General features: G+C 23.4%; 1 protein-coding gene across 4 annotated transcripts in view; it reads left to right on the plus strand.

The window, feature by feature from the left end:
- The window catches only part of LOC129609889 (uncharacterized protein ZK1073.1), a 105,036-nt gene that overhangs the window by 74,476 nt on the left and 3,082 nt on the right, over positions 1 to 27,478 (plus strand). For 2 of the 4 annotated variants that reach the window (XM_055522094.1, XM_055522093.1), the window contains exons 3-11: positions 1,617 to 1,667; positions 1,802 to 1,865; positions 7,419 to 7,536; positions 8,258 to 8,468; positions 8,588 to 8,659; positions 17,709 to 17,821; positions 17,996 to 18,158; positions 19,194 to 19,453; positions 24,094 to 24,326. In XM_055522094.1, coding sequence (XP_055378069.1) covers positions 1,617 to 1,667; positions 1,802 to 1,865; positions 7,419 to 7,536; positions 8,258 to 8,468; positions 8,588 to 8,659; positions 17,709 to 17,821; positions 17,996 to 18,158; positions 19,194 to 19,453; positions 24,094 to 24,187 — 1,146 coding nt within the window. In that variant the 3' untranslated portion in view covers positions 24,188 to 24,326. The remainder of the gene's footprint in view (positions 1 to 1,616; positions 1,668 to 1,801; positions 1,866 to 7,418; positions 7,537 to 8,257; positions 8,469 to 8,587; positions 8,660 to 17,708; positions 17,822 to 17,995; positions 18,159 to 19,193; positions 19,454 to 24,093; positions 24,327 to 27,478) is intronic. The other 2 variants (XM_055522095.1, XM_055522096.1) reach the window with 1 other exon arrangement.

Below are 27,478 nucleotides of genomic sequence, written 5' to 3' on the forward strand. Positions count from 1 at the left end.
ACCTTATGAAAGAAACAAAAATTATACAAAAATTTTATACACGTATCACATAAGGTGCGGAGAATTTTAGTAAAAATTGAACGCAAAAAAAAGGATTCTTTGGAGGTTAATAAAATTTTTATCGGCCATAAGGAACTAAAAAAAAGGTCAGCCTTAAAAATAACAACGTGTATGTAAAGTACAGAGTGACCCAAAATATAAAAATTATAAATAAATTAGTATTTAATAAAGTAATGGTTTTTATAACACAATAAAATTCATGGCTTTATGTTTTTCAAATATTTAATAGAAATAAGAGGTAAAAAGAAAAATCATCTAGCTGTTTATAAAATTTAAGCGTGCCACAATATCTACTATAAAAGCGACCCTCTTTGTTAATCGAAAATATTTTATTGTATCAGATTTTTGGTAAAAATTTAATCTATAATATAAAATAAGGCGTGTGTACACAATTGAGAATAAGAAAATAATTTTTTTTTTTAAATATAACATACTTTTAGGGGATTATTACTTAATACAAGAATTCATTACTAATTCACAACATAGCTAGTTAATTAGTTACGTTGTGGAACATTAAAAAAAGCATGCAACTCGAATCGAAGATTCATTTGAATGAAATTTAACTTAATTCATTAGTATAAATTTTCTGTTCATCTAAAAATTAATAAACCAAAAAAAAATCCGGGTTTTTTCACATCCATCCAAATTGTCTTATTATAATTGAAAATATATAGCTACTAAATAAGTACAGGCCATAGAGACTTGAACCAATAAAATGGTCTTAATGTGTTGCAACATAATATGTATATAAAATCTATGACAGAAAATTAATTCACCGGAATTTCAGAAGTCATCGACCGGCTGCTTAAACAAAATATCATTAAATATCATCGTTTAAATAGACTAATGGGTAGTCTGCCGGCAACAAATTTAAAGGCCGGTGCTGCATTATTAGAAATCCTACAAGAGTCTATTAAACATATCAGTAAAGAGTTATTGCTTGAACTAATTATACCAGCTATATTTGGTTCATCTTGAGAGACAAAACATTTATAATATCTATACCACAATGGCTTTGTTAATTTCCCAGTTGTGTTCGAAAATTCTGCAGTATATGAACACTTTCATGTTTGCATAAAAGAAATTCATATTAATTTTTTTTCATATTTCAGAACAAATTTACATTTACAGAAAAACACTGACATCGTAAGTTCTAAGTAGTTTTTTATAAAAAAAAAAATAAACTTGTGTAAATATTTTTAAATCATACACAATTCAAATTTGTAATTTTCATTTATCAAAAAAAAAAAAACAAACAATAATTAAAATATTGTATATTATTACAGTTATAAAGTCAAAAGAAAAAAAATTCACATTAGTAAAATAAGTGAACACCAAAGTCTCCATTTTGGTCATTTAATCATAATGCTACCTCATAGCTTTGAAATTTAATTTATTTTTTAATTTTTTTATTTTTTTTATTTAAATTACTTTTTCCTATTTTATTTTAATTTCAAAGTTTAATTAACAATAAATTTTATTTCAAATTATTTCATTTTAATGTAAAATTATAGAAAATTTAATATTTTTTAATTTTTTTCTATATTTTAATACAGAAATATGTCATAAATACAGAAAAATCTGGTGAACTTACTGTTACGGTTCAGGTAAGATTATTAAGGAATTTTGGAGATCATTAATTATCGAAATAATGAATGAATTTCAATTGTTTAAAAAAGAAAAATTTTTAAATAAATTTTATTAAATAAAATATTTTGATTTTTCACACTTGAATATATAGGGCGATTTATCACAACAAGAGAAACGTGCAGTATTTATAACAGTTCATGACCTCGGATGCAATCGTAAGTAAATTTATAATATAAGTAATATTTTAATTTTAATTATGGTAATAGTTTAGTCACAGATCTGACATTAAAATTCACCTTTATCTAACAAAACCTTTTGAATCAAAACTTTGTTTAAATTTTTTTATCACCCCATATCTGACTAAAATAAAGTTGGGTCAAACCAATGGTTTGTATTGTAGCACTTTTCCCTTCAACAAGTGAAAATTCTGCTTTTAAATACAGTCTATGTATAGCTATCACACTATTAAAATTATTTTCATTCATAAACGAAACTATTTCTAGGATTGCATATATTTAGGATGAACGATTTATGCAGTCTTTGAAATAAACAAAAAATAATATAAAGTAAGATTAACATAATGCTCGATTTTAAGGGTTAATTGTGTGAGTTAAGAAAAGTAATTATATTTTTTAATGTCATGGAATTTACTGTTAGCTTTTTGCGTTTATAGAAATTTGAAAAAGCTTGCGGTTTCGGAAATATAAGGTGTCAAAAATTCAAATTTTACAAATTTCAAGAGGCGATAACTTGAGAGGGGGTGAAGATGGAAAAAAATTTTTCTTCTAACGAAATGAACTATCTAATTCTAAACTCTAAAAGCCCCTAAAATTTCAAGCTTCTACAGGCTAGGGTCTAGAAGAAAAAAGAAATCAAAAATTTGGAAAAAAAAGACTTTAGATAACGGTAAATTTGAACGGCCATTTTGTTTTTCTTAAATTTAACTATAGTATACCGCGCTAGGGGAAGCAACCCACTGCCTTTCTGCGTTTGAAAAATTTCAAAAATGCTTATGGTTTCATTGCAACAAATAGTTAAAAAAGGCCATTTTTAGGGTTTTGGGGAGTATAACTTCTAGAGCAGGGGAGATAGGTAAAAATTTTGTTCTACGGAAAAAATTTCTAGTAAAGATCTATGCACATACAATTTCAACTTTCTATCTTCAAGGGTGTAGAAATTTCGTAAACAAACATACGGACAGACGGACGGACGGACGGACAGAGTAAAACTAATAAGCACTTTTTTTTTCAAAAATTTTTTGGAAAAGTGCTAAAAACAAGTGTTAATCTAAGCTCAGGCTTTAAACGTTGTTCAGGGATTTCGTTTGATAATAATTGGAGGTGGCCTACTATTTTTGCATCATCAAACAAAATAAACCAATGTGTAGATTTTCGAGTTTTAATCGAATTTTCATTAAGCAAGACAAAATCGATGACAAATTTTTTGATGAGTAAACGCTACCTTAACATAAAAAAACAAAATAATTTACTTAATTAAAATTCGCCATATTTTTATAGTAGATATTTGTAGATTGTAGATTTTAGGGTAACTAAGCGAGACCAGAAGATCTCCACCGACGACCAACGACCCTGGCTACTTATTATAGCATCTCTTGTCTTTAATATTCCAAATATAAAGCTGGAGATAGCCTTAAGAGCGTTCAAAACCATTACTTTATTAAATACTCATAAGTATTTGATTCACAATAGCAGGAACTCGGTTTTTATTCATTCCCATATTGTAGGCATAATGTAAGTATTGGTTACATTTCTTTCGCATAAAACAAGATTTGAAAGTTATCGTTATTAACACATGTGTATATGTAATTTGTAAATAAAATGCCTTCCAAAATTTATAAATTATCATTAACAAAGACTGGACATCAATTTTTTATATAAAAATATAAACTTCATCTATCGGAATGCATATACGCATTACTAATAATACAATGGTAACTAATATTACCGAGATTGATGTACTTAAAAATAGTTGGGAGTGTTGTGCGCCTCTAAAAAGAACATACCAATTAATATATCGTTAATTGTCATTTTATTATATTCCACGAAATGTTTTTTTGTTATAAATCTTCTATTATTATTATTATATAGAAGATAATTTATTGCCATTCAATTATTATAGAAATTTTAACTTATACAAGTGTACAATTAGAAATCAACAACTTTAAGATTTCTAGCTCAATATTTTATTAATTCAACAATGAAAATTCTAAATTTTATTAAAAGTTTAGGAAAAAAAATGTTTGTAGACAACCTTTTTAAGCTTCATTTGTAAATTGAATAAGTTACTCTTATTATGAAAAAAAAAACTACAATATAGAATTATTTAAGATACAATTTGACACAAAAAAAATCTCAACCACAATTTATATTACTTATAACATTTTAGAACGTAAACGAAAAAACAAAGTTCAACAATGTTCTTTAATAAATGTTTCGAAAGCAAACATTTTACGATAAAAAAAAGTGCAATACGTCCAAAACGACAACCGAATCTGCCATGCAGTGTATACAATTGTTACTTGTGACAACAAATGATAAATGAAAAATATTATAAAATTGTCAAAAATTAATTAAAATCGATGCTAACTTGTTGTACCTACAAAATCTAATAATTATAATAAAAATTTTATTATTAAAATTTCTTAGAAAAGATTATAATTTTGTAGATTTCTGAGCATCGTAAATTTTTGATATTAAGGTTTAATTTTCAACAAAATGCTACAAGTTCATTCCTAATACCATTGGTCAAATTAAATATATATTCTTCTCTTGTTTATGCATTACTCATGCTTATATTTAATTCTCTTTTTATGAGTTATTAAAAAGTAAAAAGCAAACATTTGTATAGAAAAATTTTGAAAACCATCTGTCAATTGTTTCGAGTTTTATGAAAATTTTAAGCTTTAGGAGAATTACTTTTTAGCACTTTCTAAGAAAATTGGAGAAAAGGTGTCCGTTTAGCACTTTCTAAAAAATTGGACTCTACCGTCCGTTTGTCTGTGTTCGCCCGTTTATCTGCTCGTTTACAAATTTCCACAACATTTTAAGATAGAAAGCTCAAATTTTATGTACAAAAAAATATTTCCTATGGAAACTTATTTTACTAAAACAGAACGGAACGGAACATGTGACGAATGGTCATTCGACCATTCGGTCACATGTAGAATTCGACCATTATGTTATCGGTTTTTTAAATTTTACTTCCATCTCCGATAAATATGCAATAATTTTATATTGCATAAAATAATTTTGATATAATTGAGAACAATTTTAAGAAAAAGACTTCTTTTGAAAAAAAAACAAAATTTTGCCCTTTTTTTAGAGCAAAAGTGCTACTTTACAAACCGTTGGTTTGATCCGAATTTATTTTAACTTAATGCTTTCCAGTGCTTAAATACCTCCGACATAATATTTATGCAGTGTACATTCCCCGTTTAGAAAAAAATTTTGGTGTAGAAAAAGTTATGTATACAAAAACAATTTTTTTTTCTCTTACATAAAATAAAATGTAAAAATTTTTATTATTTTTTTGGCTTGTACACATTTTCGACGGAATGTAAAAAATTCAACATATTTCTTAAATGTCTGACATTTTTGATATTTCATTTTTAGGGTTTTTGTTTTGTGTGTTCGATTTATTTTAAGTCATGCATAAATTCTTCAACGAGATTACCAATAAATTTTCTCAGTCAGTATTTTTCTATTCTATACTTTAGTTATGATTATATTAAACGTGGTATATGGAATTTGTATAACAACTTGAAAAAGGTATCTAGAGTATGAACACGTACATTCTTACCTAGCCTAAGATCCTGGATTGATTTGAACATGTGCGTCCGGAAACACTATTGTTCTAGATAAAGTTTACTATAAAGTTTAGATTAGCGCACTGTTAATATTGGAAAATTTGTATTTCAATGTTTTAGATCTCAACATTAAAATTTTATGGCAAACTCTATAGGTCTACTACTCTATTTAAATAATAAATTATTGATAATTATTTAATATTTATTACATTATAATAGTTACCAGTGACCAGTTTGGTTCAAACTTTTCAGGAGTAACGAAAAAGTGTTAATTTGTAATTGCTTAAATAAATGTTAATTTGTAATTAATCTCATTAATTAACAGATTTCGAGATGTGCAACTAAGATTTACTAACTCATAAGTAATTTTTATTCCCTATAGCGTGTATATTTTCTTTAATACACAACGATGTGAATAAAGGGGTTAAGCATAATTTTAATTTTACAGAATACAGGCGTACACAAAAATTTATACTCCCATAAATTAATTAATTGTTCTATTAGAAAGAATGGCAGATAGCCATGAAAAACTATTTAATTCCTATGTAACAGTAATTCAAAATAAAACACATAGATACAGATGTGTGAATGAATAATACATCCATACATATTTTTCGCCTGATTTTATGCAATTTTTTTTAATTAAAAATAAAATACAAATTAATTTGACGGAATGATAATTTTCAAATAAAAGATGACGCATAAAATGAAATACAGAATTAAAAATTCATTCAACTGAAACGAGGATGAGTTGTGTCATCTGTGCTTGGAAGAGAATTAGACGGCGGAGCATCTGTTATGCAAGTGTGAGAATGTGTTCCGGCTAAGGCACAAGTGCTTCAGGGGAGGCTTAGTAATCTCTTCAGAGGTCTCACAGCTCCGGGTGGACGTAATACTGAAATTCGTCAGGAGCCTAGAAATAGTGTTCATGTTCATGTTCACACATGATCCTTTTGGTAGAGGTGAAAAGAACCACGGCGAAAAAAAAAGAAAACTCCTAGAGCTCATATTTGAGTGCCGGTAATCGTTACTTTACAGAAATTTAAAAAAAAAAATTGTTACTGCAAAAAACTGTGTTTTTATTACTGTGAAAACTCACCTATCATTTTTTAACACACTCACATTTATAAATAAAGATTAAAATAAAAATGTTTTTCATTTATTTTACTCAGCTATATACTGTTATAAACTTTCCATAATTTTTTCATTTTGGTCTCATTTTATTACAACGGTAATAATTTTTTTTTTATTTCTTCCACCCACATATTTCAGTAACTCTTTTATTGCGGTATTATTGTCTTATCAGGATTATTTAAGAAATGATGTATGTAGGGTAAAATATAGGAAAAAAAATATTTTTACATTTTTTTTTCTACTTTTCCAAAGACTTTGCTTTTATGCTTGAAAATCCTTTACATAATAACATAATCCTTTAAAGAAAAAAATCTAAGAAGAAGATGCAAAAAATACGACAATTTTTTCTTTTAAACCAGAAATTTTAACGTTAATAAATTTTAGCGAAAATATGAATATATTAAAAAAAAAGTACGATGAAATATTAAGAAACAAAAAATTGGAAAGAAAACAATAACAATTAACTTTTAGGCAAATTGTTCCAATAAATATTTTAACAGTTAATTAAAATTTTTAGAAAATTTCTTCAAAAATTTCTTACGATATTTGCAGAATTTCGAATCTCAAACAAAATTTCTATTAAAAATATTGTGTGAAATCTAAAAACAATTTATTACGAATTTCAAGAAAAGAATTTTATTTGTGATAAGTTTTGATTTATAATGTTCGAAATTGGATACTCTATCTCAAACTTTCCAACAGATTTTTCCAACAAATATTTATACATATAAGTTTTTACTGTATGCCATTAAAATTTTTATATTACAATAACTATTAAATTAATTTATTTTTCTTAATATTTTTTTAGATAATGCATTTCAAGAGTTCGTCAACAGTCCATGTATGACGGAAATAAAAGAACGTTCATGTTTCATACACATCGATGTACCAGGCCATGAAGATGGTGCTGGAACCTTACCGGATAGGTAATTTTGTCATTGATTAAATTTAATTTATAAGAAAAGAAGTTTCTACATATTGAATAAGCTGAGTAATGTTAAAAAAAAATTTTGAATAATATAGGTCATAGTTTTAACAAGGGAAGCTATAAGCAAAACAACTTGAGCAAGTAGAAATTTCCTCAAAAACTCTGTATACCTCGAAAATCCATTGAGATTTGACACCTAATTCTGAACAAAAATTTTAGTCATTTTTAATGCTCTAAATAATGGTATGCGTTATGTCACTGATTACTGAATCACCCTATATAAAAGATTCTGCCTAATGTCCGATTAGCAAAATCGTTTTTTAAAATAACAGAATCTTTAAATGAAAACTTTTCGCACAATTTTTATTCTTAAAATATTTAAGCTTTAAAATCGTCAAATCGAAACCATTAGACAAATAATTTTAATGAGTTCATTCAAATGAGTTTAAAGAATGAAAGTTTTCAACAAAAATTTTGAAATTTAATTAATAGGAAAACACATTATATTTCGAAAATTGCAAGACTCAAATTATAATAAGTACATTTTAAATTTATTTTACTAACACTATTGGCCTAATTAGTCTATGGGCACTCTATGGCCTAAGTAGTCTATGGAGAACCGCGACAACCTAACCTAACCTAATCTATTGAAATATAAAAATAATTTTTATTCCTATATTAATTAATTATTTCTTCATCTCTTATTTATTTGTATTTAGTTTTGTATTTCCATCGTTACAAGTTCTTGGTGAAGATTTAGTTACCGTATTGGACTTTTTACATGTTAAATTTGTTATCGGCCTAGGTGAAGGTGCTGGTGCTAATGTTTTAGCTCGTTTTGGTTTAGCACATCCAACACGTGCACTTGGTTTAATTTTAATTAATTGTACAGGAAGTGCAGCTACAGTTTTGGAAACATTTAAAACCAAAGTAATTTTTTTTTATTTAAACTTTTTATGTAATTAAGAACAAAAAAAATAAAACTAAAATTCTCTTTTACTTAATTTTACTCTCTGTTTTTCGGTTTTTTTTGTTTTTTTTACTTTTAGTTCATCAACTGGTCAGGAGATCAAGTTGCTCATTCAGCTGAAGAATTTTTAATGTATCATAAATTCGGTCATGTAAGTTTGAATTAATGCATTTCATATACAAAAAAAAAAAAAATTCAAAATAAAAACTAAAAATAATTCAACTATAAATATATCTATTTATATAATAGTTTATATAATATATATTTATAATAATATATAAGAGAAATTAGGACATAAAAAACAAAAATTCTAATTGGTGGTAAATGTGCAATCAGTGTATTACTAAAAATGTATTTTTTATTTTTATGATTTTCTTTTTTTTTCTTTCTCTCTTAATTTTTCTTTTTATTCTCTCTCTCTCTATCTATATATATTTTATTATCCTTAAATTAAAATATCATATTATTATATTATTGTGAATATTGGGTACATATGAAAACTCATATACAATTATATAAGAACTTTATAGAAACATGAGAAACACTTCAAAAATAAACTATTAGAATTAAAAGAAAATAATATGTGGTGATACTAAAAATATAAGAGTAACTCTTAAAGTTTTATTTTCAGACCTTTTAAGAATTTCATCTTAATTAGGTCACATTGTGTGTACGTTTTGAAATATTTTGATAATATAGAAGGGGAAAAAAATAAATAGAATACCTATATGAAAAAGAAGCAAATTTTCCATCAAGATAAAATGGAATAAAAAAAATTAAACAACAATGTTGTTTTCGACAAATCAAATTATAGAAGCACGTAGCTATATATATGTAGATGAAAAAATTTTATATTGATCACTTTCTTGGAACTTTTTATTGAAATTCCCTTATTTTGGAATTTTAGCTTTAAAAATTCTTTAATCTTCTACGTGAATACATAACATGAGTATTTATAAATGTTAAACAATGCCAACACTGTCACCTCTTTATTATATGCATTTTTGTTCCATAAAAATCATAAAAATTTAAAAATTTTTCTTAAGTAGTGATGATTTTTTTATTTTAAAGTTGTATAAATATTAATTACCTAAAAATTCCAATGTCGATTTTTCAAATTCATTTCAACATTAAGTTGGTACTCACTTGTTGAAAAGCAATATTCACGTTTGTGAATTCATGTCAACTGTGTGTTTTACGTCATTGTGAATTAATGGCTTTACTGTTCTAAAATTTAATATTTATGCAATATCTTTTCGGATAACTGTACTGAACGTGCTTATTATTATTATTATTGCATAAATTAGTAAAAGACTAAGCAATATCGTGTTTCTATAAGATCTAAAATTATTGTTTTATTTTTTTTATTATTTTTTAAATTTCTATTTTATAAATTTTATTTGTTTTTATTTTTATTTTAATTATTTTAATTAATACTTAAATAAATGTCACACAAAATTTTATAATTGTTGTTAAAATTCACCCAATTTTAATTAATATAACTAAATATATATATATATATATATACATATATATATATATATATATATAAAATGTATATAACATATATTATTTAATATATAAATTTGAAAAATTTCCTTGAAAATTTCTTTATTATTTTATATTTTATACTTTATATTAATATTATATAATAAATTAGTTATTTAAATATGAAATTTATAAATATAAAATTCTTATAATTTTTTGGCTATGGTCGTCATCATTGTCACTAACAATTGAATGAGATAAAAAAAGATTATTAAAAGAGACAAACTGATGTTATTGAATATTAGTAATTCATGAACAGTATTGCTACTTTGAACTAAATGTCGAGTACTGCAAATTTTTCTTGTTTAAAATCATTTTGACCCTACGAACCATTTTTTTTTTTCGTAACTAGTCGTATTTGGCCCATTTTCTAAGTCTTAAAGAAAGCTTTAATTTTCCCTCTTCCCGCAAAAGTTGCAAATGCTTTCATGTCAGCATTATATTGTCATTTTTGTATTTACATGTATGTCAATTTTGGGCTCTTTTTACTTGAAAATTTGAATTGCTTTAATTAAAAATTAGGCCCATTAAACTTTTTCATGTATGTCAACTCTGTTCGTTAATCATTAATTTTTTTTTTTGGAAATCGTAGACGAATCGAAGTTTCAATAATATTGTTGACTGAAAATTTGTAATGCAAAAAAATTTTTTTGTTTACCCCCAACCCCCCCTCCTTTTGAATGTAATTGTAAAAATTCGAAGGGTCACGTGATTATTTTCTTTGACGATTTATTTTCTTTGAATATTGTTATTCATTTTAATTAAAATTTTACTTAAATTGTGTTCAAAATCTCATTCAAATCAGCTGAAACAATTAACAGAAACTATATAGTATCAAGAAATAGAATATGAGTGAGCAAGAAAGAGGTTAATGAAAATTCAATGATGACATCGAATTTTTCTTTTGTTTCCCATTCAAAACTACAATAAACAATGGCAGCTATTTTCGATAGTTAATATTTCAATGATGACACTAAAAATTAACGATACGTTAATTTTTGGTGTCAATCAATAATTTGAATGACAGAAACAATGATGACAAGCCTATTTAATTTTTTTTCTGTTATCTTTTCAATCCTTGCCTGGAAACCTTAATTCTTTTTTTTTTATAATAAATTTATTATTAAAAATAAATATTTATTTTCTTTTTAATTTCTTTTTCTTTCTTTTTTATTTACATGCCGACAAAATTAAAAAAAAAAATATTTAAATTATTTAAATATAATATAAAATAATTATATTTTTATATTAATTAATAAAAAAAAACAATTATAATTAAATTTTACAATATCTTTTTTCTCTGTAATTTAATGTTTGAATGTAATTTGTATAATAATGAAATTAATAATTAATTAATAACTGGTTTTACAAACTAACAACGCAATAAAAAAAAATGTAAAAAAATAACATGAAAAAAAAAATAATTTAAAAAAAATTTTGCTAACAAATTTTTGCGTATGGGTGCTTTTATGTGTATTTAATCCGTTAACCAAAAAAAAAAAAAATAATAATTCTATATTTGTAATTTGTGTACACATACAATGTGCGGACATTTTAATTGTGATGTTTAACATAAAATATAACAAATTTCTTTTTCAATAATAATATTTTTAATAAATAATTTATATTTATTTTTATGTAAATTGCACATAATTCAAAAATATATAACAAAAAAAAAGTTTCTCGAGGTAGGAATAATGCTTTTTTTTCCAATAATATTTTTATTTCATCAGCTCCTCATTAAATGTTTTATTTTCTTTCTATTTAACTAAACACTTAATTTTTTAATATTGTATTTGTATATTTGTGTCTCTTAAATTCACCAATTTTTAATTATTTAAATATTTTAATTATTATTGCTCTGCATTAAACTTTTCTTGTTCACCTTTAAATTAATTATTTGTTTCAATTTTTTATTAATAAAAGTAGTATTTACGGAATTATATAAAAAAAAGACAATTTCAATTATTTTAATTCAATAGAAAATTACTGAATTTCAAAAATTAAATCACTTATTTGTATAACATTTAAAAAAGTGGTGTTGTGCTGCACCAGTTTGTATTATGACAATAATTCAAATTACATGTGGCAATACTGAAGCGTTTATATACAATTGCATAATCCTGAAACCTATTCGCCCATTACATTCAGATAAAAATCGTTGAATACGACAGACGATTCAATATATTAGTTTATTGTTATCGTAAAAACAGAACCAAAGCGGTTAACGGCGACGACAGACAATTCCCATTGTTCATTCAGAACAACAGCGGAACGGCAAAATTAAGTTTACAGTATTTTGAATATAATATCATACACACATATATGAATTCGGACATTTAGTCGTGAAAAATCGCTTCTGTTCTGTTTTCAACTTAAGGTTGACAAAATTTTCAACAAACACAGTCAACAAACAAACAAACTTGTTAACAAACACAGAATTAATTATTCAGAATTATGGGTATTTAGTAAAATTCCATTCTAAAAAAACATCATTTACAAGTTGTTTAAACAAGCAGACTAGTTTAATTAGAACCGACAATACTCTAATATAATTTTCTCGCATTCATAAATTTGACTGTCATTTTACGAGTGATATTTCTTCCTTTGGGCAGTACTTTTATTAATAGTAGTGGGCCGTATTAAATATACATAATTTTTCATTAATGTTAATTAATATTATTTTTATAGCAAAAATTATTAACTTTTTTAACATAATTGTTAAAAAATTGTTACGTTTTTCAATTATTAATAAAAAAAATTTTTTTAAAGTAATATTTCAGTGATTTAATTTTTTTTTTTTTATTAAAATGTGAATCAGGACGCATAATGTAATTTGAGTACTGCAGTTTACAGTCATTAATAACATTTTCTTTTATCAAAAGTTTTAAATTATTAAGAACTTCATTAAATCAAGGACTGCATTCAGAACACAATTTTATTCTATATCAAATTACTTTATTCGTAGCTCTTTGATGTCTCAAAGAGAATTTTAACCAAACAAAATAATTTCAAAAATATTCGTAAACAAAGTTTGAAAAAAAATTTTGTAACATTTTCACGTATTCGATGAAGTTTCTGAATATATGAATTAAAATAAAAACTTAAAAAAATTTTTATTTTAAATTTTTGTTTTGTAAAATATTGTTATTTACTAAAAGTTAATTTAAGAAAATATGACACCTGACAAAGTTTTTATAAGAGAGAAAAACCTTTTTTTTTGTGACAAGCTGAAATTGCCAGAATCCAAAAATTATAAGTAAAGCTGCCATGAATATTAAATAGATTTTTTATTTATTTCATTATTTAAAATTTTATTACAATTTTTAATTTAACTAAAATAAAACTTTAAAAAGGAATTAATTTTCGTCTTCTGTCTTGCGAGAATGAAGTTTTTATACAAAATCTTAAATGAAATTGACTTTATTAAATATTTGTAATTGCATGAATTCAATTTATTCTGTAACTCGTATACCTCATTCAATATTGAGCATAAATCGTGAATACTACTTATTTTCAACACATTCTCTGTTTACTACTTATTTCATTTACTATACGTAGAAATCATTTCCAATATTGTTTAAGGAATTCGTTTTTTAGAAAAATAAAATTTGTTTTATAATATTTTTTTAAAAAAGAATTTGAAAATATGATTTTCATAAAATACTTTCGGTGTGTTTGTTTAAACCAAAAAATATTAATGCACCAATTCATAAACTCACTTGAGACATAACCTCACATTTCAATAATAATTAGTTTATTAGTTATATACAGTGACTCAGTAAAGAATACAATATTATTATTGTTTGAAGCGTCAAGAATGGGTAAAATTTTTTGTTTTGGAACCAGTTGTCAAATCTCAACGGTATCAAATCAACAACGGGATTTTAACAAATTTTCACGAAATTTCTATTTTCTCAAACTTTTTTGCGTATAAATTTCCTTCGGAAAAAGCTAAGTGTCAACAAAAATTTTATTAATTTTTGGACCCCAAATGATAGTATATAGTGTGACACTAATTACTAAATCACTAACATGCATATAATAAATTATGGTTATTCCAGTAAATGGTTGACCATATAATTTCATATGGAAAAATTTAAAGGCTAGTTTTTAAAATTGAACAAACATTGCGAATTATTTAGCCAATTATAAGACTTCACTCTGTTCCATTTCAAATGGTTAATCAAATTGAAACATTGTTTAAGTATGTAAGCCAGAATTGCTTTCCAGAACATTTTCTAACTAAGTATAAAAAGATGAATGAAATCAAAAAAACTATACTTTCTTACATTCTATAAGAAAATTAAAAAATCTGATGTGGTCAGCACATAACTTACCTTATTACTTGCTTATACAATGCGGTTGATAAAAACGAATTCTTCATAATCACCAAAATCATATTTTGCAACCTCATTTCTTTTAAATTATTTATTAGAAAATTTCTCTCTTATTGACTGTCAATTTATTTATACTGTCATTTTTTTTATATACAGTTTTAATTAATTTATTTTAGTTTTTTTAATCAACTTTTCAATTAAATTCATTAGGTTAATTAAAACAGAGGAACAAGAAGAATTTAAAAAAAAAAAATAAAAAATTCATATAAATTGTGTTTTAGTTGTTTTCATTTAAAAAGTGCATAACTAAACCTGCCGCTTAGAGAATTTTTTCTAATATTCACTAAAAAAAATCATTAAAGTATAAAAGAACTTTTGGTCTCGGTTTAGATATTTCTAATATTTTATTACTATTTTATAAATTTTTGAAAATTTTAAATTATGGTGATTGCCACATTACAGCGTCTCCTTTTTACAATATTTAAAATTCCTTATTATACGTTTTTTTAAAAGAATCACGGGTTAAAATCAAGAAATTTAAATATAATTGAATAAGAGGCCTTAAAATTCATACTGTAAAAAGAATCTATACATATTCCATTAATTTCGAATAACTCAAAAACACTCAAAATATTTTATCAATTTGTTTTGTAGCGAAAAACTCGTTTATTGTGAATGTATTCTAAGAAGTTCTACATTTATCGTAGCAACCCCAAAACAGTTTTTTAACAGTGTATATATTTTAAAAGTAATTCAGCCCAGAAATGTTTTGCCTCGATCATTTTTAATTAATTTCTCTTTGATGAAATTTTGCAGTCTCTGATTAAGTTTTAATAAAAACTGAATAAAATTTTTTAAAATATTTGAATATAAAAATTTTTATGAAATTTTTTTTTTAAGTTAAGGGGTATCTTATTCAGTTAATATCAAACTATACATATACGCGCGCATTTATCCAAAAATCCTTTTGACTCCATTTAAAAACGAAATTGAAATTTCAATTACAGTATAATTTTCATAACTCGAACCGTCTAGATATTGGGGAATCGGTTCGATTTGAAGAATAATTCAAGTTATAGAAGGCACTATAATAGAAATTCAACTGTATATTATGGCTAGTTACGTATATACACTTCAATAATTAAAAATGGAAATTAATTGTTACTGTATTGAAAGATAAAAAATATCCTTCCAGATATTGTCCCAAATTCAACCGAATTTTTTTTAAAATCGTATAACAAATAAAATTAACAATGAATATAATAAAAAAAATTGACATGAAAAAACCACACACAACACTTACCTTTAATCAATGCTCAACATTCTACAAAAAAAATTCGGAATTTAACAAAGGTACAATTACAAACAAAAAACAGGTCACAATGATTTATTGTTTTTCTTTTATTTCCCAAAATTAATTAATACCATAATGACATACATTTCTTTAATTTTGTGGAGATTTATGCCATGATACGAGTATTTAACCCATTTGCGACCAATTAAAAACAAAAAAAAAAAACATAATATTGTCATTTTTAGTATTCAAAATTCTCATATCAACTGATTACTTGCAGTTCAATTTTATTAAAAAATAAGAGAATTAGTATGAGAAAAGAGAAGAGAGTTGTATGATAGCAGCTATATCCAAACAAAGCTATTCAGTTAAAACTTTAAGTATACATGACAATTAAATATCGCATAAATTTATAAAAAAATTCATATTAATCACTATTAGGTTTTGAAAACTTCTTGAATGATAGCTAACCGAACTCGTTTCCCGGACTATTGTTTTTTTTTTTTGCTTTTAAGTATAAACAATCATGCGATTGAATAGATAAATGTGCGGACATATGTCTGAATTGCAGCATAATTTATATACTTAATATATATTTGTATACTTTCATACTGCAGACGACTTGTTACAACTCTATACCAACATTTTATTAATCATACAAATTGTCTTATACAATTCGAAAATCAATAAACAAAAAGCAACTAACTATTCCAAAATATTCATTAGATAATCGATAAATTTGATGTGTTTTTTTTTTTTTAAATTTAGCAAGTAAGAAATTTAATTATGAAATGTTTTCTTAATCACGTAATAATTTTAGTGTGTATGTATGTATATGTATTTAAATTAATTTTTATTTTAAATATTTTTATTGCATGTTTATATAAATAAATCAGCTGATACAATCCACCATTTCATAAAAACAAAATTTAGGAATCAAATATAAAAAAAAAACAAAAAAAGATTTTTTTCGTACAATTTTGAACATTAAAATCACTATAAATTGCTATAAAAAAAAACCATTTATCAAGCTGTCAAACAAAATACAACATTAAAATTGAATCAAACCAGAACTTAGTATAATGAAAAATTTATTCAAAGTATACGTTGCAATTTAAAAATAGAAAAGAGGGTCAGAATTTTTCAAATATTATGTGTATCTACATTAAATGAAAGGAACTATTGTAACAAATTTCTCTTCCAATTCACCCTATAATTTATATTATTCACAATAGTTTTTGTAAAACTTAAATTCTATAATTCTGCAATAATGTTATTTCCTAAGAAAACTTTCCGCTTGAATTTATATTATTATATTTGCAGTATCAACTATTAATTTATGAAATTAAAAATTCCTTATTGCAACTCGAACTCATACATATCCGAATACAACTAAATAAATGAGTGTTTCTAATAAATTAGCAACGAGGAATAACACGCGGTTAAGTAAAAACCCGTCCTAAAAATTAGAAGAAATCTACTTTCATTTAAAATTGATTTGAAATTAAAAGTTTCTATATGTCTATACAAAAAATGTTGTATTTTGTCCATGCTCTCAAAATGTAGAATAAATTTATCGCTTTATAAAATAAAACAAAAAATATTTTATTAAATTTTAATTAAAAATTATTTTGATTTTTTTTTTTTATTTTTTTAATTTTCCTGTGTGAACCCGTGGAAAAACATAATTTGGCTGTTTCCCATTTTATCAAATATTATCCCATAATATATTCCCTTAACATTTTACCCCACATCCCAACCTCCTTTCTCATGTATTTTTTCAATATTATTTTCTTTATCTGAAAATCCTCAATTTAAAATTCAATGCTGACCATATCTTTAAATACAAAATATGGGAAAAAAAATTCTCCTATGTGTTTTTTTACTTAAAATTCTTAAACAATTTTCACAATCACTTAAAATCACTTAAAATTGGGGCTGATGTACCGGCGGCACCTTATCCATATATTACAACAATATTTTAATAAATTTGGAATTAAAATTGCATATATGTATAGCAATTGGTCGGTGATAATCCTGATAAGGAAAAAATTGTTACTGAATACCAATCACGTCTTCGTGAATCACTCAATAACAAAAACGTTGGACTTTATGTTAAAGCCTTTATGAGGTAATTTTTTTTTTTGCAAAATTTATTAAATTATTCTTTTAAAGAGAAAATAAAAAATTCAGAATATTTACGATTTTCACTAATTTCTGAATAAATTTCATTATATACTTTTATATAAATATATTAATTTAGTTTACTTATGCAAAATATCGTTTTTTTGTCTTACATATATAGCCGAAAAGATTTACCCTTAAAAAATGCTAAACTTGATATTTTGTTGATTACTGGAATGCTCAGTCCATATGCAACAGTTGTTGAAAAATTACATCGTGAAGTTGAAAAAGAAAAAGTAACCTTGTTAAAAGTTGAACGTGCTGGTGATGTTCTTGCAGATGCTGTAAGTATTAATTAAAAAGAGAAACATATAAAATTTAGGTTTAGGAAAGGAATTTTATCCTTAATATTTATTTTGTTTTCAAAATTCCTTTAAATTTTCTTTTTTTTTTACAAAATAAGAAAGAAGAAAGTAAAATTAAATTACAAGAATATTTAAAAGAAGAATAACATTTTATATTCACTTAAGTAATAGAAAACTACTACACGATTCCGTTTTTTTCAACATTTTCTTTTCCATTGTTTCAAAATAACTGAAACCTTTATCGTACCATTCTCAATGATCTCCACCAAAGTTTTGAGTTCAATGGCAACAAAAATGCTCATTCTTAAGAACATATTGCCAGTTTATTGCTCATTTTGGACAAGTAAACTCAAATTTAATTACTTGAAAACTCATCTGTTGATTTTAATAAAATTTCCTCAATAAAATATAGATATTGGAATCAAAAATTTCAAATCAAAATTTTTTAATGTTCAATATAAATTTAAATAAAGTTGCCAAAATAATTTTGTGCGATAATATTTTTCCCACAGATATTGATAATTTCTTGATTCATAAGACTTGCCTGAATTAATTTTTATGTTATTCGGGATTAAATTGAAATAGGTGCGTCAGAAATATTAACAAAAACGTGTTCAGTGCAAAAAGTATAAAAGCTTTTGTCTGAAGAAACAACTAAGCCGGCAATATGCACATGAGTATATGAAAATCTGGAAAATAGTTAGAATATAACAATGCTTCTGTACATTTATACGAAGTACAAATTTTTATTTTGCATCTAGAACAGATTCGCCTTCTATTAATTAAATAGTTAAAAATATTTAAATCATTATAGTACCAATTTTCGAAAAATCAACTGTTTTCAAAAATTAAAGTGGGTTTACTGGCCTTAATAACATACCAATAAGTATTAATAACCTTAAAGTATGAAAAGTATTAATAAAATTAGAATATATTTAAACCATTTATAATGTAACTAACCTTTATTATGCATCTATTTTTATTTATTTACATACTTATATATAAAATATGTAGCCAGCAAAAGTCGCACAATCGATTTTATTATTCTGTAAGGGTCAAGGTCTATTAACATCAGTTATTATGCCTGGCGTAGATCGTTCAAGAGCATTTTCAACAAGTTCTGGTGGATCATCAGATACTTCACCAAATGGTGGACCACCACCATCTGGACCAACTGGCAGATTATCACGTGGAATGTCCATGGAAGAATATGATAAACCAAATATCCGACGACTCAGTATCACTGCTAATAGTGATTTACCACCACTTAGAAAGTAAGATGAATATTAGAGGAAAACAAAAACAAAAAAAAAAAACAGCAAAACAAGCCAAGCTAAGAGAAAAAAAAAACAATTTTAATTTTTAATTTTTTTTTTATTATTAATGCAAATATGAAAGCCTAAACTTTTCATTATTGTTATTTTTTGTTTTTTCTTTTTTTTTTTCTATTTTAATTTCATTTAATTAATTGTTGAAAATTTTTTTTTTGTTTTTTAATATTATTTTTTTGTTTTCAAAGAAGAGGGAAAAGGAAAACTGCAAGTCATTGGGCTAGCGTCTACTAAAATTAAAATCTCACCAAACGACAGTTTGACTTATTCAATATAATCAAAGACCATAATAAAATGTATCAGACGTCAAATCCAGTGTAAAAATTTTTTAGTATGAAAAATATTTCGATTTTCTAAATTTTGACGACCCATCATTTGAGCTTTCTTGAAATCTGCATCAGATTTTAATTTCTGTTATACACAAGTAATTTCTTAATTTCCTTAAGGACAATTAATATGCGAATTTTTCTTTTTTACAATCTACAGGGTTGCCATTCTAGTAATTTTCTTTCTAACTCTGGTAGCTTTTTCGAAAGCTCTTACAACTAATAATTATTGATATTTTTTTTTAAATAGAAAAAAATTGTTGTCTTCCGACCACATTCTTCTTCATATTGAAAATAACACTTCTTTTTTTATTAAAGGCTTACATAAGGATATATTATAAAGGTCTTTGATATAAATAAAATGTATTCTTCTGAATGAGCCCAGTTGACTCATTAGATCTGTATTTTAGTAGATGCCCATTGAATTTAATTATTGTAAAAATTCTTTTTGGTTTTTCTTTCTCCACAATTCAAATTTTAAAATTAATAAGTTTTTGTTTTTTTTTTTTTATGAAATTTTTTTAATTATATAATTATTATTATTATTCCTATTTTATTATTATTATAATTATTATTATATATATAAATTTACTTTAGATTTTTGTTCTAATGTTACAAATTTTAATATAACATTAAAAATTAAAATAAAAACAAAAAAATATATAAAAAAATTCAAAAAAAAAAAAAAAAAGAATCAATAACAAAAACAATTTATGCATGAAGAAATAAAAATAAAATTTTAACTGTAATTATACTTTTTTTTTGTTTGTTTTTTATTTACAATTTCATTATTTTTTTTTTCCTTTAATTTAACAATAACATTTTTATGTTAACAATTATTTAACATAAGCAAACATAAAACATTTCAAAAACAAAAGAAGACTCCGAAAACTCTAAATCAGTTTTTGTATATAAAAAATTAAAACAGAAAAAAATAACCCGTAACAAACCAAAAAGATATGCAAAAAAAACAAAAAAACCTTTTAATTTGGAATGCCTGTTTTGAACATTTTTCGCCTAAAGTTATGCAAAATATAATTTAAAGAGAAAACAAGAAAATTAATTTAATTTGTTTTTTTCTCTCTTCATTTATTTTCATTATTAAATGCAAAAAAAAAAAATTTCTATATTTTTGAGCTTTTGCAATAATTATGCTTTAAAATTTTGATAATTTTTAATTATTTTTAATTTTCCAATTAAAATCAAATTAAATTAAAACTTTAAATTCTTATTCAATATATTTGTTTTATTAATTAAATTATTTGCTAATAGCTATTATACGCTTCAATTATTTTGCATAATATAATATATATTACAATATATATAATTATATATTATTGTATATAATATTATATGTATATAATATAATAATACATACATGCATACACTTGCTTTTTATGTCTCATCAATCAATGTGAATTATTATTTAATAATGTTATACGCAAATTTAACTTATAAAAATTAATAAAACGACACATAAATATCCGTGCTTTATTCAAAGCATATTGTGTAATATAAAAGTATAGGTACATATAAATATATATATATATATATATATATATATATATATATATTAACATGTAGATATTTATTACACAATTTTGTATATATATATAAATACTTTTTATGTTTTATTCCCATAATATATAAAATTATAATACAAGAAGAAAATACACCATCGATACTAATAAAATTAATCGATATTAATAGAAAAATTCTTTATATCCTTTTTATAAAATTTAAATAGTCTTAGAAGCTATATATTATGTACATATACATATAATATAATTATAAAGAACAAGAATATATGCACATACGTTTAAGATCACATCTTCATCATGAAAATGGGGATTTTTAAATTTTAAATCAATAAAGGAGATTCTTACTAGGGGGGTTTTTTTGTTTATGCACGCTGCGTTGAAAGTTCTATTGTTCAACAATATGCAAAAATTTCAGCTAAGTTTTTTTGTTTTGGTTTACGCAGTAGTCTACAAATTCTGAAACTTCTAAATAATTAGTCGTTCGAAAATAACATTGTTTACGAAATTTTATTTCAATACTTTTCGCCTCCCAATTCACTGTAGAATAAGGAAATTTTAACAAGATTCAAAAAAATTGTACAAAACTTACATTAATAATCCTTCGATATCTAAATCTGAATATTAAATTTAAATTTGTTTTAAATTAACAAAAAAAAAAAGAAGCTTCATATGGCAGCAACACAAAATTTAAACTACAAGTCTGCGTTACATTTCTGACATTTCTTTTTTACAGATTGAATTTCCGAACGCATTTTATTATAACCAGTAATTTACGAACGATCTATATATATTATCATTGTATATGTAGCATGAATTTTCGAACGTACTACAAGCTAAGACTATTCTAGATGTAAACGAAAACCAAATTTATAGTATTTATAAGTAGCTATATAAAAATTTTTAAAAAAATTTAGTATAAATTTAATTTCTATTAAATATTCAAGTAAAGAATAATAGGATTCTAATTCATTTAATACCTATGTATGTCGAATAGAAAATCGATAGGAAATTCTGGTGACCAAAAATACTTTCCTTTATTTATCAACATCAAATCGCCTTATTATTAAATAGAGAATGATTTTTTATTTAAAAATAATATTCCTTATTGCTTAATCTACAAGTCTTTAAAAAATGAATCTCTTAGCATTAAAACTATTAAAATAAAAATTAACTATTAAAACAGAATATTTGTACACTAAATAAATTCTAAAAATTTCAGGAGTCCCAAAGTATGTATATTGCCCTTACATAATTCCTTACATTAAAATTGAAGTTTGATCAACATATCCTAATATAATGTTTAGCTACCTAAAAAATTTTCACAAAACAACAAATCAAATAAATTATTAATTTTATTTTCAGCTTTTTGCATGGATGTTCATCATATTTTATTATTTTTTTTATAGTAATTTATATTTTTTTTATTTTATGATATTTAAAAGTAAATCTTCCAATTTTTTTTCTACATTTTTATTCAATTTTCTGTCTTTGATCACAAATGAATTAATTTGTAGGTCATGTGAGTTCTTAAGAGTGTATGAAGAATAAAATTTTTCCTATAACATTGGAACTGATTGGCCTTACTATATATTATATAATTGAAATGTTGCCAATTATAACCGCAAAAAATATTGTACATTCAAAAAAAAATCTCATTTTAAATAGTATAGGTTTCACGGACTTTTGTAAATAACGTTTTCCATATTACTCGTAAATTCCATATTGTGTTAATTAATGAGTACAGAATTTCAGTTTTCGGTTCTTGTATTAATGAAACTAGTTATTTTTAACCTTTAACCGAGGAGGTGGGTAGTAAATTTTGAACCTTCAGCTTTTTCTTGTATAATTACTTCTATATATTACTCCCTCACACTTTCGTATTCTCTGTGCCTTTATAAGGTTTTATTCATACTCAGTGTTAATTTTATTACAGAGCCTAGCATAAAACACTTACGGAGAAGTTAGAAGAGGGGTTTTATACATAATACCAACTTCGACGAACTAAATAATAAAAAAATAAACTAAATTTACGTAAAATTGCTCTAAAGAATAATTGCTTGATATTATAGTAAACTGTTTACTTTAAATGAGAGATAAATTATATACTAAACTGTAAAAAATTACTTTAATGTAGAAATATTACTCTCTTGTAGAGCCATTTTCGTTCACAATTAATTCCAAAGATGGAATTTTTGAAAGATGTTTCCAATATTCTTACCTCATCTCGGCTAAAATATTAAGATTATTTAGACATTAGTTCATGTTTATTCAATTCTTGGTAAATTTTAGAATGGTGAAGCTCATTTTAAGATCACATATAATGTCTGAAATTAATTAAATATACAATTTTTGCTTTGCTTAGTCGATAAGGGCACGTACAAGAAAACCTTGAAATAAATTTAAATAAAAAATAATTAAGAGCTTACATGACTTTAAAACTCTCTTAACAATTTGATTTCCGAAAGATACAAAATAAGTCTTTCAAGTGGTATATTTAAACAAAAGAGTCAAACAGAACACAAAATGTAAAATACAAAAAAAAAAAATTTAATTTTTTTTTTCATTTTTTATTTTAGTAAATTTTTCAAAAAATATAGATGAAATTTTTCAATTTCATGTAAATTGTAGGAAATTTGAGTTCTCCATTTTTTTCTCATAATTAAAACTGTGCAAAACAAAAAACAAAAAAATATTTTGTTATTCATTTTTAATATAGAGAAAAACAAGATTGGATTTCAGAAGATGCTGAAGGTGAAGAAACAAACAGTTTAGTCGAATCAACAGAAGGTGAAACGGAGCCTGTTAATTAAGATCTCTGCAATTTAAACAAAACATAAAATAAAAAGATAAAATATTAAATTTAAAAATAATACAAAAAAAAAATTAATTAAAATAAATTAAATTAAATTTAAAAAAAAAAGCAGTGATTTTCATATTAAATTTTTTTAGGTAATTTTTTTTTAATAAATATTTTTTTCTTTTTTACAACTCAGTTTTTTCTTCACCAATTATTATTTTATCATTGTGATTTTTTTTTATTATTTAATGTTTAATTTAATTTAAATTATAATTTACATTTAAAATTTAGAATTTATTAAAAAAATATGTAACTTTTTTTGTTTAAATATGCACTCGTGATTCAAAAAATGTCAGTCCATTAATTCATTCAAATTTTTAAAGAAATTAAAAAAAAATTTCTAAATTTTGCAAAAACAACAATTGTGAAAATATTCTTCATAACTAAATTAATTCCAAAATAAAATTAATGTAGTTGTTCTTAAAAGTTTTCGAGTAAATTCAATTCAATTTTAAAATTCAAGACTGCTCAAGAATGAAAATGAATGACATTAATTTTTTCAATTACGTTTATTTACAAAATTCTCTCATATTTCGAACATAAATATATTTGACATTTTCTGTGAAAAGTTGAAAATTTTAGAACGAATATAAGTGATACTCGTATTAAAGTTCTTGAATGCAAAATATTTAAAATAAGTGAGAAAAGATTTAGCTTCAATCAAGAAGAACTTCAATTATTTTGAATATTTTCTCTCATTGCAATCGTTAGTATAAGGCCGCTATATTAAAAAATTTTTACGAATTACTTAAATTGTGCGTCAACTTCGGACAAAAACTTTTACTAAATTCAATGATTTTTCAATTTCTCAAACAAATTACATATTTTATTAAAGGAATGCAATATATGGACTGAAAATTCTGCATATTTGTGTTTTATGCAAATATTTATTTTAAATAGAAATTCATTAATATTTGTATAATTATTGTAAATTAAATTAATTAATTTTATTTTAGTTTCCAAATGAATTTTTTTTTTAATTTGATAAAGTTATACATAATACATATACATATAGAGAATGTATATCAAAAAATATGTTTAAGAATCATAAATCAAAATATTATAAAATATGTATTACGTTTTTTGTTTTTTCTGTAGTAAATGTTGTCTTCTATGTTTTATACAATTTTGTTGCTCAACTTTTATCAACAAAAATTGAAATTCAAGTGGTGTTCATAGCCTACATAATCCACAGTAAAACTATATTAGTGATTCAATCATAAATAAATGTGTTCACAATATTTTTATTAAATAATTTATTTTTGTAGTTCCCAATTGTCATCGTGTAATTTATTATGTTAGTTATACTATAAAATCGCCAATAATACACAACAGAGTAAAAGTATATATATTTTTGAAAAATGATTTTAGACAGAAAATTTAAAATTAAAAATTTTATTTAATTTGCACCCTTTTTTCGAATTAATTTTTTTTCTTAAATAATTAAATATATTTTGAATGAAAAAAAATGTGCACGTCAATATATAAATTTAATCGTACTTACATACATAGCCCTTCACCCGAAAAAATTTGTTTTTGAAATCAAAATTAATTTGTGAATTAAATTTCCAATTAATACAATTTAATTATTCAAATATTTCAAATATTAATATTTAAATGTCAAAATATAAAATTAAAATGTAAATTTTATAAATATATTTTTATAAAATGTTCAATTATAATTTCAATACAAATTGAATACAATCAATTTTAAATGTAAATAAGGTACCAATATATGTTCCATATTTTGTGGTAATAGACATAATTTACTGAATTCTACTCCAACATAATTATTATTACCGTAAAATCTTATTACTGCATTGTGTTGAGTAAAAGATAGTTCAATTAATCAATTCAGTCAATTATTACAATTATTTATTTCCAGTATTTCTGTCCCACCTCCTCTTTTTTCAGTATTTAGTCCTCCTCTTTTATTATACAATATTAAACAATTTCATTTTAATATATAACTAATATTACTTTATATATAAAATAAAAAAATTTTTAAAATTTATTTCTTGACAATTAATCTTCTTAGTATTATTTCATACACTTAAAATGTTAAACACAATGTTGATTTAATTGAACACACTTGATGACCATAAAATTAAAAAGTCAATTAAATCTTCAATATTAAATAAAGATTGCAAAATATTTTTTAAGAAAATTATTATTTTTTTTTTCTTGTACAAATGTAGAGTTATTAATTATTTATTTGTGAATGAAAAGAAATTCTATTTTTTTTTTGGAAAAAATTTTAATTAAGAATCAAAATAAAATATGGAAATTTCAATAATTTTTAAAAATATTAAAAGAAAAATAAAAATACACAACAAATTTTTAAAATTAATAAATTTTTAAATTTATAAAATTATTTTATGTTTTCAAAACTAAAATTATGTTTTTGATTTAATTTTATTCTAAAATATTTTATAATATCAAGTGATTTATTTAATTTTTATATTTTTTAATAATTTTTTTTTTAATTATTTAAAACAAAATTATTCAATTTTTTAAATAGTTTTAAATCTAAATTTAATTTCCAAATATATATATTATATAGAATAAATTCAGGGATTATTCTTTGAACAATTTCCAACAAAAAATTCTATCGGTGAGGGGGGAGAAGAGTGCAAATATACTCGTTTTCATGGTTCCGAAGTTAAAAGTATTTTTTTACAAGATTTAGGTAGCTTGAAAGTATGTGGCTTGAGTATATCTGCATCCCTCCTCCCTTTAGACATTCAATTTTTTACTGGAAATTGATCAAACAATCATCCCTGAAAATATTTCATTTAATTTTATGCGAAACATCCTGTAAATCTTGATAATCTATTTTTAACAGCATCTTACAAATGATTGAATTTCGAAATAATAATTTTTATCCCGCTCATTTATTTTTTAGTAATTTCTATATGTAGATATTTTTACATAGAATTAGATATACAAATTAGTATAGAACCTAAATCAAAATTTAGAACTTTCAATTTCTTTAAACAAAAAATCAAAAATAAAATTTATTTATTTAATATATCAGCAAAAAAATATTTAAATTGACGCATACTGATTCCATCATTGCTTAGATATACCTTAATGTGATTTATTACACTAATAAATAAGAATAACTACGATAGATAAGCTTCCCAAAGAAAATGGTAATAGAATTTTTGACAATATAATTTGTGTATAATAAATTTATAACAATTATAACATAACCAATTTGTCAATGTAAAATTTTATGGTC

The sequence above is a fragment of the Condylostylus longicornis genome, unplaced genomic scaffold, assembly GCF_029603195.1.
Source record: "Condylostylus longicornis isolate FDR11 unplaced genomic scaffold, ASM2960319v2 ptg000040l, whole genome shotgun sequence".
In the NCBI taxonomy this organism is placed as follows: domain Eukaryota; kingdom Metazoa; phylum Arthropoda; class Insecta; order Diptera; family Dolichopodidae; genus Condylostylus; species Condylostylus longicornis.